Source organism: Pelodiscus sinensis, chromosome 3, assembly GCF_052426305.1.
Source record: "Pelodiscus sinensis isolate ZL-2025 chromosome 3, ASM5242630v1, whole genome shotgun sequence".
Taxonomy (NCBI): domain Eukaryota; kingdom Metazoa; phylum Chordata; order Testudines; family Trionychidae; genus Pelodiscus; species Pelodiscus sinensis.
The window spans coordinates 189,162,362-189,177,754 of record NC_143054.1 but is presented as its reverse complement, the minus strand read 5'-3'; the positions used below and the strand labels follow the sequence as shown (position 1 = coordinate 189,177,754).

The 15,393-nt window shown below is 39.7% G+C and overlaps 1 protein-coding gene across 6 annotated transcripts in view; it reads left to right on the top strand.

Moving 5' to 3' along the window:
• MACROD2 (mono-ADP ribosylhydrolase 2) overlaps positions 1 to 15,393 on the top strand; it is a 1,386,515-nt gene that overhangs the window by 969,596 nt on the left and 401,526 nt on the right. For all 6 annotated transcript variants that reach the window (XM_075925642.2, XM_075925641.2, XM_075925640.2 and 3 more), the window contains one exon: positions 10,216 to 10,289. In XM_075925642.2, coding sequence (XP_075781757.2) covers positions 10,216 to 10,289 — 74 coding nt within the window. The remainder of the gene's footprint in view (positions 1 to 10,215; positions 10,290 to 15,393) is intronic.

Below are 15,393 nucleotides of genomic sequence, written 5' to 3'. Positions count from 1 at the left end.
AAACTCTGAGGGTCAACTATATTTGATTACCATTGATATCTATACTTACAAATATATCTACTATATTTCTGAGAGAATATTGTGTGTCTGTCAGTGAATCTGTTTATTCGAGAACTCCTAAACATAAGAGCTAGGACCACCAAATTTGGTAGGCATCGTCTGCTTATCATAATTTAAAGCAAGGTCAGGGTTTGGTTGTGCCAGCACAATGGGATTTGCCTAGAATATGATTTTTGTCCCTCATAAAATGCAGAGGGGTCTGCTAAGAGGCACAGTTATACTTCAGAATGACCACAGGGGGACACACTGGTAAAGAGTAGCCAGATGGGGAGAGGCTCAGGATGTTGCTGGCCACCATACACAGGTAAGGTTCCCAGGCTGGTGAGCCATTGGACAGGCAGCACTGTGCCCCTTCTACACTGGCCAGCCCCTCAAGCTGCCATCCAGGTAGTGCAGTCTCCTTTGTCCCAGCCAGTCTTGGGGACCCACCAACCAGGCAACACCCTCCCCCCACTATTGCTCTAGTAGCCCTGGGGAGTTGCTGTCTGAGCAGCCTGGCCTGCGCTGCCTAGGCCAACCTCAGGAAGCCACGGCCCCTGTGGACCCATCCAGTCATGGGGAGCCGATATCTGGGTTGTGCGTCCCCTGCTGCCCTGTTTAGCCCTGAGGAGCTGCCATCCAGGCAGCATGGACCCCAGCTGCCCTGGCCAGCCCTGGATAGCTAGAGGCTGGGCAGTGTGGCCCCCATTGGCCCAACAGTCCCCGGGGATCACCCAACGTCCTGCACTCTGTACTCCCTGCCCTGAGCCCCCACCCGCTGCCCTGATTCCTGCACCTCCCCCACAGACACACCTTCAGCCCCCAGCTCTGAGTCCCTCCTCCCTGCAAGCCTAAGTATTTCCTCCTGTAGCCCCTCAGCTCTCTACCCTGAGCAACACTGGGTAAATGTGGTAGTATGCACATGATTAAGAATCTCTCACATATGGAGAGTTTTTTCATTCTCCGTGTGTGTTCTAAATATACATGCACAGCCCTCTTGACACCACAGTGAAGTCTGCAAAAATTTCCTCAGTGTTTTGGGGACTTTCCCTTTATTATTCCGTTATTGTGCTTTGCTTGGTGTTCCATCGCTTCCCTTGTGCATTTCAGATATATTCTGAGAAATACAATGGACTTTTTTCTAACACATTAACCATCACAGCGATGAAGCAGTTGGATTGTCAAAGTATTTCCAAGGAGAAGCTTGTCTGTTATATTTTTTAAAAGGAACCTTAGAGTACTCAAGCACCTCTGACATGACCGCTACACAAAGCTCTCTACAAACCTTAAAGAGAAATGAGGCTAAAATCCCATCTACTACTACAAATGCACTCTTCTTACTGTAGAAAAATGATATTCTTGAAGAGAAAGACATGATTCCTCAGACAACCAGCATTGTGATACAGTGTCTCCTGCATGTGGGCATGTCCTACAACTCATGGAAAAACTGCACCTCTCAGTAGTTGCTAGTGTAAATATGTCCCTTTGGTAAAATTTCACAATTTGTAATGTTTCAGGATGTTGTACATCAGACAGCAGTAGTATAAATACAGAATTCATTTTGTATCTTTTCCTCAGTGCAAACATAGCATGTTTGTGTGAGTCTCTCTGTTAAAGCTGAGTGAATAAATGATTTTTGGGTTTGTTGGCAGAACTGAAAAAAAAAAACTAGTTTTGGGTCAAATGAAATTATTCTTCAGATATTTTTGTTTTCTGTAGATTTTTGGCTGTGTTTAACCCCCATGCTAGTGTTTCTTTAAATGAATCTTGTTAAATTTCTAAGTGAACTATTGTTCTCAAACAAACTTGAAACGTTTTCTTTTGAAAATTTTTAAACTTTTTTTTCCTGAAACTCGCGGGCAAATTCCATTTGAAATCAAATAGTCTGATCACCCCAAAACTACATTTTTCAGCTAATAAACTACTCAGTTGAAAAATGTTGCGTAGCTCTGCTCTCTATCACTACGTGCTCATAGGTCTCCCAAAACGATAGTATCTGGTACCTATCCTCATCTTGTGCAGTTAATATGATTAGAATTTGATTTCCTCCGAATATTGATATTCAATATCAAAAAAGTGAATGTGGACAAAATGTAACTTGTTTGTTTAATGGGTACAATGGGTGATGTTCTTTTCTCGTGAACCTTTTTTAGAGTGGCCTGAAACATTGATCTCTAGTTGACACCGTTGGCTTGAAGATGTAGGCTCTGCTTTGCCTAGTAACACTTACAGACAAAAATTGTGAAATTCTAGATGATGATTGCTGTGCTGATTTGACAAGAGATAACTGTTACTCAGTCTAACAGTGAGTCCACATTGGTTGATTTCTCTGCTAGATTTTGCTTCAGACAGGGCTATTGTGAGGACAATCATTGTGTTTCAGCCCACAAATTATCTTACTTTAGCTAGACAGGTAAGGAAAGTGACACCGTCTGTTACCTGTTGGAAACTGATGCCTTCTGGTACCTGTTTGACTTGTGTGTGGCTATACCTGTGGTGGTCCATTTGTCTGTGGCTCTTTATGAGAGATGGGTACTTTACTTTTTTTTTTTCAATCCACTGCCATCTGGGAGTGTTTTGTGGTAGGATTCATTCATCCTTATTCCTCACTGCATTTCCTGGGTTTATACTTCTTGTATTTATTACTCTCTGCCAACTGCCTGCTTACTATCTGAGACTTGCACTGAATATATATGCAATCACTCTTTCAAAAGTGTATTTAGTTTTCAACTGCTGCTGGAGAAGTCGTGCATTTTCTAGTGAGGAGAGATTTAAAAGGTACATTCGCCTGCTTGACAGAAGTATGAAGACATGAAACTTTCTTGAGACATTTTCACATATGCATTATGTGAGGTTTCTCATTTCTTTTGGCTGGGGTGTTTGACACATGCTAATTAATTGTCACCTTGGTACATGCCACAACCTACACTAATATAGCTGCAGTCATGCTACCTAGATGTCAGAGAAGTAACTGTTTTACTAATACTGCGTTTAACTACATTAGTGAAAGAAACTCATTTTAGGGACGGAAGTAGTTGTGAGAGATGTTGTGGTTGTATAAGTTTAAAAAAATAGTTCATTTGACGAGAAGTTCATATGTCCTATACCTACCTTCCACTCCAATTGATCCAAAATATGAAACTTTCTTTTTCAAGGTGAGAATATAAATCAATACAAAGAAAAATGGCCAAGCAAGCAGCTTGTGTGTCAACGAGACATCTCAAGCCTCGGGCAAAAAACCCTAAGCTTAGTTGGTAAAACACTAGCATCTTTGCTTCCAAAAAGGTCAGATTTACCATTGTAATGAGTTATCCCAGCAGTAGGTGATTATGATCTTGCGGTTTTCACAACTGAAGGACAACTGTGGGTATTGCAAGCTCTGCCTGAGGTAGGGTTAGGAAGTATGGGCCTTTTGTCTCTTTTCGTCATTGTATCTGATGATACACTTCTAGTGCTATGATTACAATGACATCAATAGCTCAGCTTAATCCATATGAGCATCATGAAGACCAGTTGTTCACTGTTCTGTGGTGTATTCAGGACAGAGTTGCATCCCTTGCTAGTGATGTGTAGTTTCAGAATACTAAGGGGTGAACGTTGCACACACATACCCTTTAAGATGAACCTGGAAAAAATAGTCTTTTATTGCCCCATCAGCATCACCACCATATGCTGTTTTTGCTTATTTTCTCCATACTGAACACTTAAATGCTGGCAAAATTAACCAGCATATGATAATGCCTGCTGAAATAGTTTGTGCGTAATCCCAAAGTACATAAAAATGATTTATTAAGTTACTGTTATTAGATTTTACGTTCAACGTTATTGAATAGAGTTGAAAAGTTTGTAAAACAAATATGAGTCTTTTTTATCTTTTCATATTGATAAATCAGCAGGAATCAGGTGAGACTTGTGAAAGCAGTAGAAATCGACTAACTAGCACATCTTGGTGCAAATGGAAACATGTCTTCTTAATTACTTTTCTGATTATCAGAGACTCATAATAATACTTTGTCCTGTGTTCACTTCTGTTTCATAAATTGTTTTAAAGCAAAGCATTAAAAACATGTAAATTAAGGACAAAGACATCCTTTTTTTAGAAGCCACAGAAGACTACGAAGCTGTCTGAAATGAATTAGTAACTACACAGCAGATGGATTATGTTTGCAAGCTCCATTTCAGACTTGTTTCCTTCTATGGGTAAATTTATAGACAACAGTAGGAGTCTCTGTAAAACTGACTCAGTTTGCCACTTATCCATAGTTTAGAGTCATTGAAGTGAATCTCTTCCTTGGCATGTTTCAGGTAATATTGTATGCTAGTAGAAATTGCCATTTTCTAGCATCTTAAAGTGTATCATATTAAATGTGGACTGTTCAGTACTTGTGTGTGCTGTTAATGGGCTGGTTTGGTTGCATATTTACTGACAGTAACATTTTTCACCCTTAGTATTTAACTTTACTTTAGGTCAATTCTAAGTAATAAAACCCTTAGTGTCTCAATACAATGTGGAAGTTGCTAAAATAGAACTCCATTAATATTCTCTCACAAAATCCTCATTATACGGTTATTCACTGGACAAGTTATAGTGTACATTTTCCACATACTGAACAGGCAAATTAGGCATGCAGTGCTGCTTAACGATAGCGTAGATGTTCCTCCGGTAAATTTCTCCAGCATAAGAAGTTGTATATTTACAACAAAGTGTGTGACTTCTGGGAATTGCATCAGGATCTCCATAAATTAATGAAGAAGGAGAGTTTTGTGTTCTCTCTTTATCCTTCGGAGTAAATCGTGCTAATTATCTTCCAGAAAATAACAGAATATGGAGTGGAGATCCCAACGTATTTCCTCAGTAACCATCCCCTTCACCTTCCACTACTCCCCATTTTCCTTCCCTAAAAAATGAGCTTCCTTTTATATGATATCTTTGAAATTATTCAAAGTAATTATTTTATCATCTCCCCTCTGGAAATTATGATAATGGTAGGTAGAACAGCTTGCATAGCATAAAGTTGTTTCAGAAAAAATTCCTCTGGTCACTGTTGTAATTCCCAGGAAGAAAAAGGATAAAATATCCTGAAACAGATACCAAAGCATGCATGTTCAAAGTTCTTTCACACTTTCACAGGCTATTACTAAGTTCTTTATGCACACACGTGTGCAAAGGTGTACAAAGAATGCAGTTCATTCAGACTGAGAGCTGGTTGGGAATTTTGGCAATGAAACGTTTATCAGAAAAAATTATCAAAAGTGAAACCTTACACAGACATGTTTTGATTTAAATGGTTAAATGGTGCCCAATGATTAGGGCACTCATCTGGGCTAGGGAAAACCCAGATTCAATTCCCTCTTCCAAATCAGGCAGAGAAGGTCCTTGAAATTATGTAAGCAACAGCATGTGGCCACAATCTTGGGAATATGGTCCTCCAAGAAGCTCCAGACTACCATAGAGACACCTCCATCTCCCTTGCAATCTGCCAAAGGCACATTCAACAACCATGCGGTATCGGCTTACAGGGTGGCAGTGTAAATATGATTTGTTAACTTTCTTTTTTGCTGACAGTACTCTTATCACCATATCTTTCCTGTGGAGACATAGCCAACATCTAAACTATCCCCAATGCTGATGCAACTAGGCTGACAGAAGAATGCTTCCGTCAACCTGGCTACCATCACTTGGGGAGGTGGAGTTCCTACAGTGCTGGCAAATACCCTTTTCTCATTGTAGTTAACATCTGTACCAGAGAGTTTTAGCAGTATGGCATGGCACTGTAGCCTCCAGGGTATTGTTATGGCTGAAGTCCTTTCTCACTCTAGCACAAAAAACCACACTAGTTTAGTGTCCTCACCCCCATTTTCTGGAGATCTTTTATTGGCAGTGTGAAAGAACAGCTCCAGAACAAAGCTCAGCCTCGCTGTGACAGGGCGCTGTGTGAGAGAGGCTTTATCAGCCCCTTGTCACTCCAGCCCCAATAAAGGGGAATGGATGGGAGATGGTTGAACAGTCTTGTGCTTGCCTGGCAACGAGAAACAGCTGCCAGCCTAATAAGCCAGCGGCTATGAAGGCTGGGAGAAAGAAAGCCATGGGAGGAGAAAGGGAAAAGAAAAAGGCCACATGCAGAGAGGAATGAGGCCCTCTTGTCTGCTGCTGGCAAAGTCTGGCTGTTGAAAACCCTATGGTAGAAATTATGGGAAAGACCTGCAAATAAAGAACACGGGTGTTTGTGTCAGCCTGAGGCATTCCCGACTGACTTGTGAGGGAAGCAGGAGCAGAAACTAGAGGGGCCCAGTTTGCACCTTGCAACTCTAGCCTAGAGTTCTTTCTTTCAAATCCATAGGAGCTCTGTGTCTCAGACCCTACTTCCTTCTGGCCTCTCCCTGCCAATGGGGATAGACATATCACTATATTAAAAGAGAAAAGATTTTAAAATGGCTACAGCTATCAGAATGTGCATGACAGTTTGCAGTCCCAGAAGAAGCTCAAAATTTCCATTTCAGCTAAGATGACTCTCAGGGTATGTCTAGACTACATGGCTCTGTCGCCAGAGCCATGTAGATTAGTTTACTAGACATACCCAAATGAAGCGGCGATCTAAATAATCACCGCTTCATTTAAATTAACATGGCTGCCGCGCTGAGCCGATCAGCTGTTTGTCGGTTCAGCGGGCTAGTCTGGACATTCCACGGTCAACATCAACGGCATTTGTCGACCGCCCCATTATGCCTTCTGGGATGAGGTTTACCGGGGCGGTCGACAAATGCCTTTGATGTCAATTGCGGAGCGTCCAGACTAGCGCGCTGAGCCGACAAACAGCTGATCAGCTCAGCGCAGCAGCCATGTTAATTTAAATGAAGCGGCGATTATTTAGATCGCCGCTTCATTTGGGTATGTCTAGTAAACTAATCTACATGTCTCTAGTGACAGAGCCATGTAGTCTAGATATACCCTCAGTGTTTTTATGTTGCTGCACAGTATTATTTCCAAGATGCTGCCATTATAGCTGCTGAAAAAATTGGGAAAAAACAGTCCCAAATTAGGGTGTTTGTGTGTGTGTAAATAATTTTTTTCCTTAAAAATTAAAATTTTAGACTTCACTAGAGAAATTCTACCCATCCCCAAGAATTCAGAGAACGTGCTGTGTGGATACAGCATTTGCTTGTACCTTACGGTTAATACTCCCTTGGCTTTTTGTGTCCTTGTCCTTTTCAGTATTCTGGAGGAGCACTCACTGCAGTAATATGGGACCATGTCGATCTTATTACTTTACCTGTTTTATCTTTTGTGAAATTGAGCCGTTAGTCAGAATTGTCTAAGCTGCTCCTCCAGCAATTGGTTAACTGTGACGCTCCTCAAACTCATTTCTTTCAAGTAATTTGAGTCCCATGTGCTCACTGAGATTGCTTTTTTGTAGAAAGGAAATGGTATGTGTGCGGGTGGCAGCAGACAAGGACGGTTATGTCTGACAAATGCAGATTTCAGATAAAACAAAAACATGTTTTAAAAGACCACATTGTACTTCATTTCCCTTCACCTAAGTCTGTAAAGCAAAAGGTTTTCTTGTTCATTGGATGCAGGCACATGGAAGGTCTTTTATGCTCAGAGAGTACAAAATAGCAAGCTAAATTCCATCCTTCTGTCATTGTGTATTAATTATGCGTGAAGCCGATGTGATACTTTCTCATTCATATCGCCAGAAAAAAGTGTAGAATAATTAGGTTATTTTGGAACTGTGGTCATAAAAAGTTTCTGAGGACTTAAAAGGTATGTCTATCTTAGGAAATTATTTTGAAATAACTTATTTTGAAATAATAACTCCCCGAATAACTATTTTGAAGTAGTGTGACCACACTGAAAGGAAGCCTCAAAATTAGTCTGAGGCAGGCTCCCTTAATGTGGACACACTGTCTGGACTTAAAGCCCTAGGAAGCACTGGGGAGTAATTACTTTGAATGTCTTTGGGGAGTAGTTATTTCAAAATAGCAGCAGTGAAGCGTCCTCACTACTGCTATTTCAAAATAACTATTTCAAAATTAGCATTATTCCTTGTGGAAAGCAGGAGTTAGTATTTGGAAATAATAGGCTTTGTAGTGTGGATGCTCCACTTTTTATTTTGAAATAAGGGGAGCTATTTCAAAACAACTCCCTAGAATAGACCTGGGCATTGATAATTTTTGAAATACTGGGCAGAGTTCAGGGTTTTTATTTTATTCCTCAAACTGTTTCTTTCACATCCTGGCTATTTAGTGGTAATTGAGTGCCAGTAGTGTAGATCAACTTCTATTTAAGTTTGCCTACTATGGAAATAGTTTCTTAAATAAAATACAATTTACTTAGATTTATAATTTCATAAAATTGAGACTATTTTATTGTAGCTTTGAGCAAATGTAATGCTGACAGACCTTGGTCATCTTTGGATGGAATTGAACTTGGGAACCTCTGGGCTGTGTCTACACTGGGCCACTTGTTCCGGAAAATCAGCCACTTTTCCGGAATAAGCTGCGAGCTGTCTACACTGGCCCTTGAATTTCCGGAAAAGCAACGACGCTCTACTGTACAAAATCAGCCGCTATTCCGGAAAAACTATTCTGCTCCCGCTCGGGCATAAGTCCTTATTCCAGAACACTGTTCCGGAAAAAGGCCAGTGTAGACAGCCCAGTAGTCTTTTCCGGAAAAAAGCCCCGATCGCGAAAATGGCGATCGGGGCTCTTTTCCGGAAAAGCACGTCTACATTGGCCACAGATGCTTTTCCGGGAAAAGGGCTTTTCCGGAAAAGCAGCCTGCCAATGTAGACGCTCCTTTTCTGGAAAAACTGAAAATGGAATAGTATTCCGTTTTAAGCAGTTCTGGAAATTCATGCCAGTGTAGACACAGCCCAGGGCTACGTCTACACTGGCCCCTTCTTCGGAAGGGGCATGCTAATTTTGAAAGTGGGAATAGGGAAATCCCGCGGGGGATTTAAATATCCCCCGCGGGATTTAAATAAACATGTCTGCCGCTTTTTTTCCGGCTTGGGGAAAAGCCGGAAAAAAGCGTCTAGACTGGCCCGATCCTCCGGAATAAAGCCCTATTCTGGAGGATCTCTTATTCCTACTTTGAAGTCCTACTTTGAAGTAGGAATAAGAGATCCTCTGAAATAGGGCTTTATTTATAAACAAGCCCGAGCGGGAGCAGAATAGTTTTTCCGGAATAGCGGCTGATTTTGTACAGTAGAACGTCGTTGCTTTTCCGGAAATTCAAGGGCCAGTGTAGACAGCTCGCAGCTTATTCCGGAAAAGAGGCTGATTTTCCGGAATAAGTGGCCCAGTGTAGACACAGCCTGTGTGTGTGTGGGAGGGGGGGTTTCGGGATACCAGAGGTATCCCAAAAAATCTCTGCCACATCCAGAGAATATGGTTACTCTTCCACTTTTTTTTGTAGAAGAGCAAACGTGCTCTTTTGGAAACCCCTGTATTCCTCTTTCCATGAGGAAGAAGGGGGCTTTTTTGGGGGGCGTGGGGGGTTCAAAATTTGGCCCAGTCTAGATAGGCCAAATTTTGTAAAAGCCTCTCCTGACAAAAGTGTCGGAAAAAGATACGCAAAATGCAGAGTGCATTTCCTGCAGAGTGCATTTTGCGTATCTTTTTCTGATAAATCTTTGCAGTCTAGCCATACCCTCACAGAGTTGGACACGGGCAGCTCAATTTTTAAAATCATAGATTTTTAAAAAACTCTTAGATATTTCTAAAGACATTTTTCTATATGCTGTGAAGCATAAACACAATACATGTTTGCGTGGTATGAATGTTTTATTTCCACTTCTGTGGTATGACCTCTATTACTTTCTTTGTTTCCACTACTTTTGAATAATAAATTTCCCAAATAAAGTTGATTGGAATATTGGGGGAAAAAAACACTTACCATGATATTTTAAAATATAACTCTTCAATATTAAACACAATGACTAGGTATATGTCTGGAAGAAAAATGGGAACATATTTTCATTAAAAAGCCCTTGCAATTAATCTCTCTGTAAACGCAATATGTTGAGTTTAAAAAACTGCATTGAAAAATGATTTTCGGAAAATGTATACCAATTATAATCCCCAGCTCCTGCTGATAAAAACCTTTGTACCACACGGGCACTATCAGATCTGTTTTACCTATTTCTTCTTTTTATTTCCACTCTTTTTCAGGTTTTCCAAATGAGCCTGCTGCTGTTATTGCCCTTACCACTGTTAAGGAATGGTTGAACAAGAATCACAATGAGGTATGGCGTATAAGAAAACTTTCCTGCTCAGATTTTGGGATTACGTAGTTTGACCCCAAAATTGTGACAGAGCATATCATTACCCCGTTATCCCTTGAAATCAAGACTATTTAAAATACAACAAAGCTGATGAGAAACATCAGTGATCTTTTGGACCATACATAACAGGAATATGATCATATTTAATAAGCCATATGGAGGCTAATGGGAAATATATTCTATTTGAAATTATACTGTGCATTTCCTGTGCATTGTGGCATTTCTTGGCAAAGTAAAATAACCTCTTTGCATAAAGTTGTTCCTGAGAGACAAAGTTTTAATAGAATAATGAAAAGAATCCTGTAAAGGGAATGTATATGCACTTCAATGGAACAGCTACCAGGGATGGAATATTTTAGAAGCTGGTTTATACCAAAGAGCTTTTAGGGTAATATTCTCTCTGTGTGTTAATTTTTAGGTCCCTTACACTTCATTACACTTATGCTTTACATACAAAACTGTCTAGTCTACTGTTAGACATAAGTGTGAAATTTTAACAGACCTAGACTATTTCCACATGTACTCTTACGAATTTTTTTTATGAAACAAAATGCTTTCAAGAGTGGTCTCTATATCTCCTGTTCTGTTTCTCTTTTCTTCTATTTTTCTTCTTAACTCTAATGGAATATTTTCAATGGCACTGAACTGGAGACTTGAGCAGAAAAAAAGCAACTGACTGAATAAAATAATCACAATGTCTTAAATTTAAGACATTCCTGTTTCCATATTTTGACAGCCAGCAGATTTCCAAGAATCTAGAGTTGTTTAATACTTTTCTCACAAAATGTTTAATTTTGCAGAGAGTAGGTTAGTATGATTTCCTGAAGATTCATCTCTATTATATTTCAGCTTAGAAATGTATCTCTTTGTTTCTGTTTATCAGAGCGTAGGGATATGAAGTGATAAATTGAGCAAGTTATTTTCAGCGACTTTAGAATTGAATGCACATTGTATGCTGAGATTTTTTTTTGAAAAATGGATATTTCAGTGTCCGTATTTAAGTCCTAAATAACTAGCCTGACTCTCCAGAATGCTGAGCACCCAAGAGTTCCCCTGGTCTTCAAAATGTCAGCACTGAAATCAGTCGGTGCTCTAGATGCTTGTTTCTTTTGAAAATTAGGCCATTGTTTTGGTGCTTCTGCTTTCGAAAGCCTCTCTGGGCTTCTGAGTCTGGTTTATCCTAAAATAGGTGCAATGGTAGACACTGAGGCTTCTTCTTCACTGCGAGTTTTGTTGGCAAAAAATATGCTAAAGAGGGACTCATTAGTATAAGTCGCAATCTCATTAACATATTTTCTGCCATTTCCTTTTGTGCAAGGGGTTTTTGTGCAAAAAGAAATGGTGTGGATGGTTTTTTTTTTTTAGCATAAACCCCGTTTTGCGCAAGATTCTTATGCCACTTCCGGAGAGGCATAAGAATATTACACAAAATGGGGTTTCTTCGCTAAAACCCCTTGCGCAAAAAGAAACAGCAGAAAATATGCTAATGAGATATAAACTTATGCTAATGAGTCCCTCATTAGCATAATTTTTACCGACAAAACTCACAGTGAAGATGAAGCCTGAGAATATCCAACATCCAACCCCATGTGTTTTAGTTGTCTGATACTTTTTCCACTTTGTGCTTTTCACCACACATTTCAAACAAACACCTTTCCTTTTCCAGAAGTAAATCTGTCTCTCTCACAGCTTGTGTACTGTTAACTTCAATTCCCTTCCTTATAATTTGTTCTTTTAAAGATGCTTCAGGAAGCCCGACTTCTTTTGCCAAAGCAGACTGCAAATCAGAGTAAAACAGATGGGCAAGAGTTCTTTAGACAAAAGCCATTTTCTCATCTTGCCCTATGGCTTGGGCTATTGTTTTTAAGATGCAAAGAATATGCATTTCCCTGGACATTATCTGAACCCTTGAAGCCTGTCTCTTGCCTGACCTATGTCTTGCTGATGCTTTTTCTCTGCTTCTTCCTACTCCTCTATGGCTCAGTGTGCTGCCCCAGTACTTTTCTAGCTCCCTCAATTAACTTGACAGAATGTCCTTCCCTGGTTCTTGGAAACCTCTATCTCTGCCTTAAATAGAAGGCTTGTTATGAGTTGATTGGAGCTGTAGGAGTCATAGTTTGAAGTGGGAGGGCTTATCTGGTTTGTGTGTTTTACTTGAGTTACAGACATGTTAGGGAAAGGAATGTGACTCAGTCTGGAAAGTGGCATATAGTTTGCAATCTGCATATATTGGGGTAAATCCTAAATGACATTGGGAATGGGCACTTGAGACCTCCTTTTCTTACTTTCTCTAAACCAGTTGCTTCTAATTCTGAGCCTTCCCATCCTGCAGATCCCCACCCTTTTACTTGCTCATTGCAGTCATCCCTTTCTTTAAGCTCTTCTGAAGCAGGACTGTAACTTCTTGTGTTTTTGTGTGCCACCAAGTGGCATGGAACCCACATTCTGATTGTGGTCATTAGGCACTACCACAGTACAAATTGGTTTTTTTTAATAATGTGTTTACAACATTGCTCCTTCTAATTATGGACTGGTTATGTCTGTCTTGGTTCCCAGTATATCACTGTTATATTGTTGTGTTCCCTGGCATTCAGGAGCACATCAAACCCAAGTCTTCAGTGTGATGCATTTTAATGCATGTTGAAGGCCAGACTCTTAACATATCAATGAACACAACCATTCAGGAGTAATCTCCTGGGCTGTTCACTATTTTTGGAGAAAAGGAGGGTTCTTGATGTAATGTTCCTGCTAATTATTTCTATTCATTTGTGGATTTTTTCCCATCCACGTGCAGAATAATTGTATGTGCACCAAGGCATGTGTGAATGTGCACCACCAGTAGAAACAAAAAACCTAGCTGTGGGTGCTCTGCTAATCAGCTTGAATCTCTCCTAAGTGGCTGCATTACCGCACAGTTTACATTGGTACTTGATTGGTTGAAGATCTGATTTGTGTGAAAAGTCATATACCAGTAGCAGAAACCCCACTGAAGGCCATGAATTAGAAAAACTGAACAGTCTGAATGAGGGTTTTAGAAAATAAAAATCTTTCTTACACCATGGTTCATAAGTTATATGGATTTCTATAATCCGGTCTGATGTGTATTTTAAAATACCAGACATTAACATGCTTAACGCTCTTCAATAACGTACTTGATTTCTGCAATCAGGACAATCTTTAAAAACCATTCTTTGCATAAAAGTGAGAAGAAAACCTTTGACAATTGAAATCAAGTTTATATAGTCAAAAATTTTAAGGCCAGAAGAGACCTGATCATATTGTCTGGTGTGCTGGATAGCACTAACCATATATTTTCTCGAAATATTTCCTGAATGATACCTTTAGAAGAACACCCAGGATTGATTTAAAATTGCCTTGGAAAGATGTGTCATTGGTTAATTACTCTTAATATTAAAAAGTTATGCCTTCATTCCTATCTCAGTTAGTCTAGCTTCAGCTTCCACACAGCTAAATATTATGCCTTTCTCTGCTAGGTTGAAGAACCCATTATTAAATATTTGTTCCCCATGTCAGTACTTTCAGACTATAATTGCTACCCCTTTACTTTCTTCTTGGTTAGTTAAATATATTGAGTTCTTTGAGGCTATCACTACAAGGCACATATTCTAACCCTTTAATCATTCTCATGGTTCTTCAAACCCTCTCCAGTTTTTTAAAACTGATTCTTTAAATGTGAACATCAGAGCCAGACACAGTATTCCAGTAGTGGTCAGACCACTGCCAAATGCAGAGGTAAAATAAATTCATAATTTGTATTTAAATTCCCCTGTATATACGTCCAAGGATCCTGATTGCCCTTTTGAACAGTGGAGCTCATGTTAAGCTAACTATCTGCCAGCATACCTGAATGTTTTTCAGACCCATTGCTTTCAAGGATATTGTCCCCCATCCTGTAATTTGTAGCCCGTATTCTTACATTTAGCTATATTAAAATATATATACTGTTTGTGTGTGCCAAGTTGACCAAGAAATCCAAGTTGTTCTGTGTCAGAATTTTGACACCTATCAGTTAGTCGGCTTTTAATCCATTTAATGTGTACTGCATCAATTTAGTATCATTCTAACGTTTAATCAAAATTCGCAGTAACAAATCAACTGCTTTAGAGAAGTCTAAGTCTATTGCATCAACTCTGCTGCCTTTGTCACCCAAACTTGTAGTTTCTTCTTCTTCAAAAAAAAAGACATCAAGTTAGTTTGGAAGGATCTATTTTTCACAAACCCAAGTTGATTGGCATTAATTATATTACCTACCCTTTAATTCTATATTGATCAAGTCCTCTTTCTCAACCAAGCTGCTCCATTATCTTGTCCAAGATCAATGTCAAACTGCCAGGCCTATAATTATATAGGCTATCCCATTTACTCTTTTCAATATTGGCACTATATTAACTTTGTTCCAGCGGTCTGATACTTCCACAGTGTTCTGAGATTTATTGAAGATCAATATCAATGGTCCAGCAAGCTCTCCAGCTAGCTATTTTAAAACACTTGGATGCTGTTATCTGGACCTGCTGATTTTGAAAAGGTGTATGGTTAGTATCTGCAGTTTAACATCTAGAGAAATTAGTGCAATGGAAAGAGTGCTATCATCCTCATCATCATCAGGTGATGAGAGTACATCATCATACACCCTCCTCCAAATTCAGCTGGAGTTCTCTTGTGCTCCAAACATAGTCAGCCAGTGTAAATTGACAACTCTCCGTTGACTTCAGTGGAGTTGCAGCAGTTTACACCAGCTGAGTACGAGGATGTGGTCTACTGTATTTAGTCTACACTTACCATCTTCTTTGGATATGATTTTGTTGATAATTTAAACAATAACAAACTTCAGCCTAAGCTTTCCCCTTAAGCTCAATGCTTCTTAGGGCCTCTTTGCAGAGACTTTTCTACTGGAGAGACCAGATCCCTTTAACTAGTGCCACTCCTAACTCCACCCCAGAAGCACACCTGCCACAATGAGTCTGCAGAAATTAGTCTGTATCTGCTTCCAACAAAGTAGACCAAAAAGTACCTCGACACTCTGTTTCAGCTGGCCCAACACCTT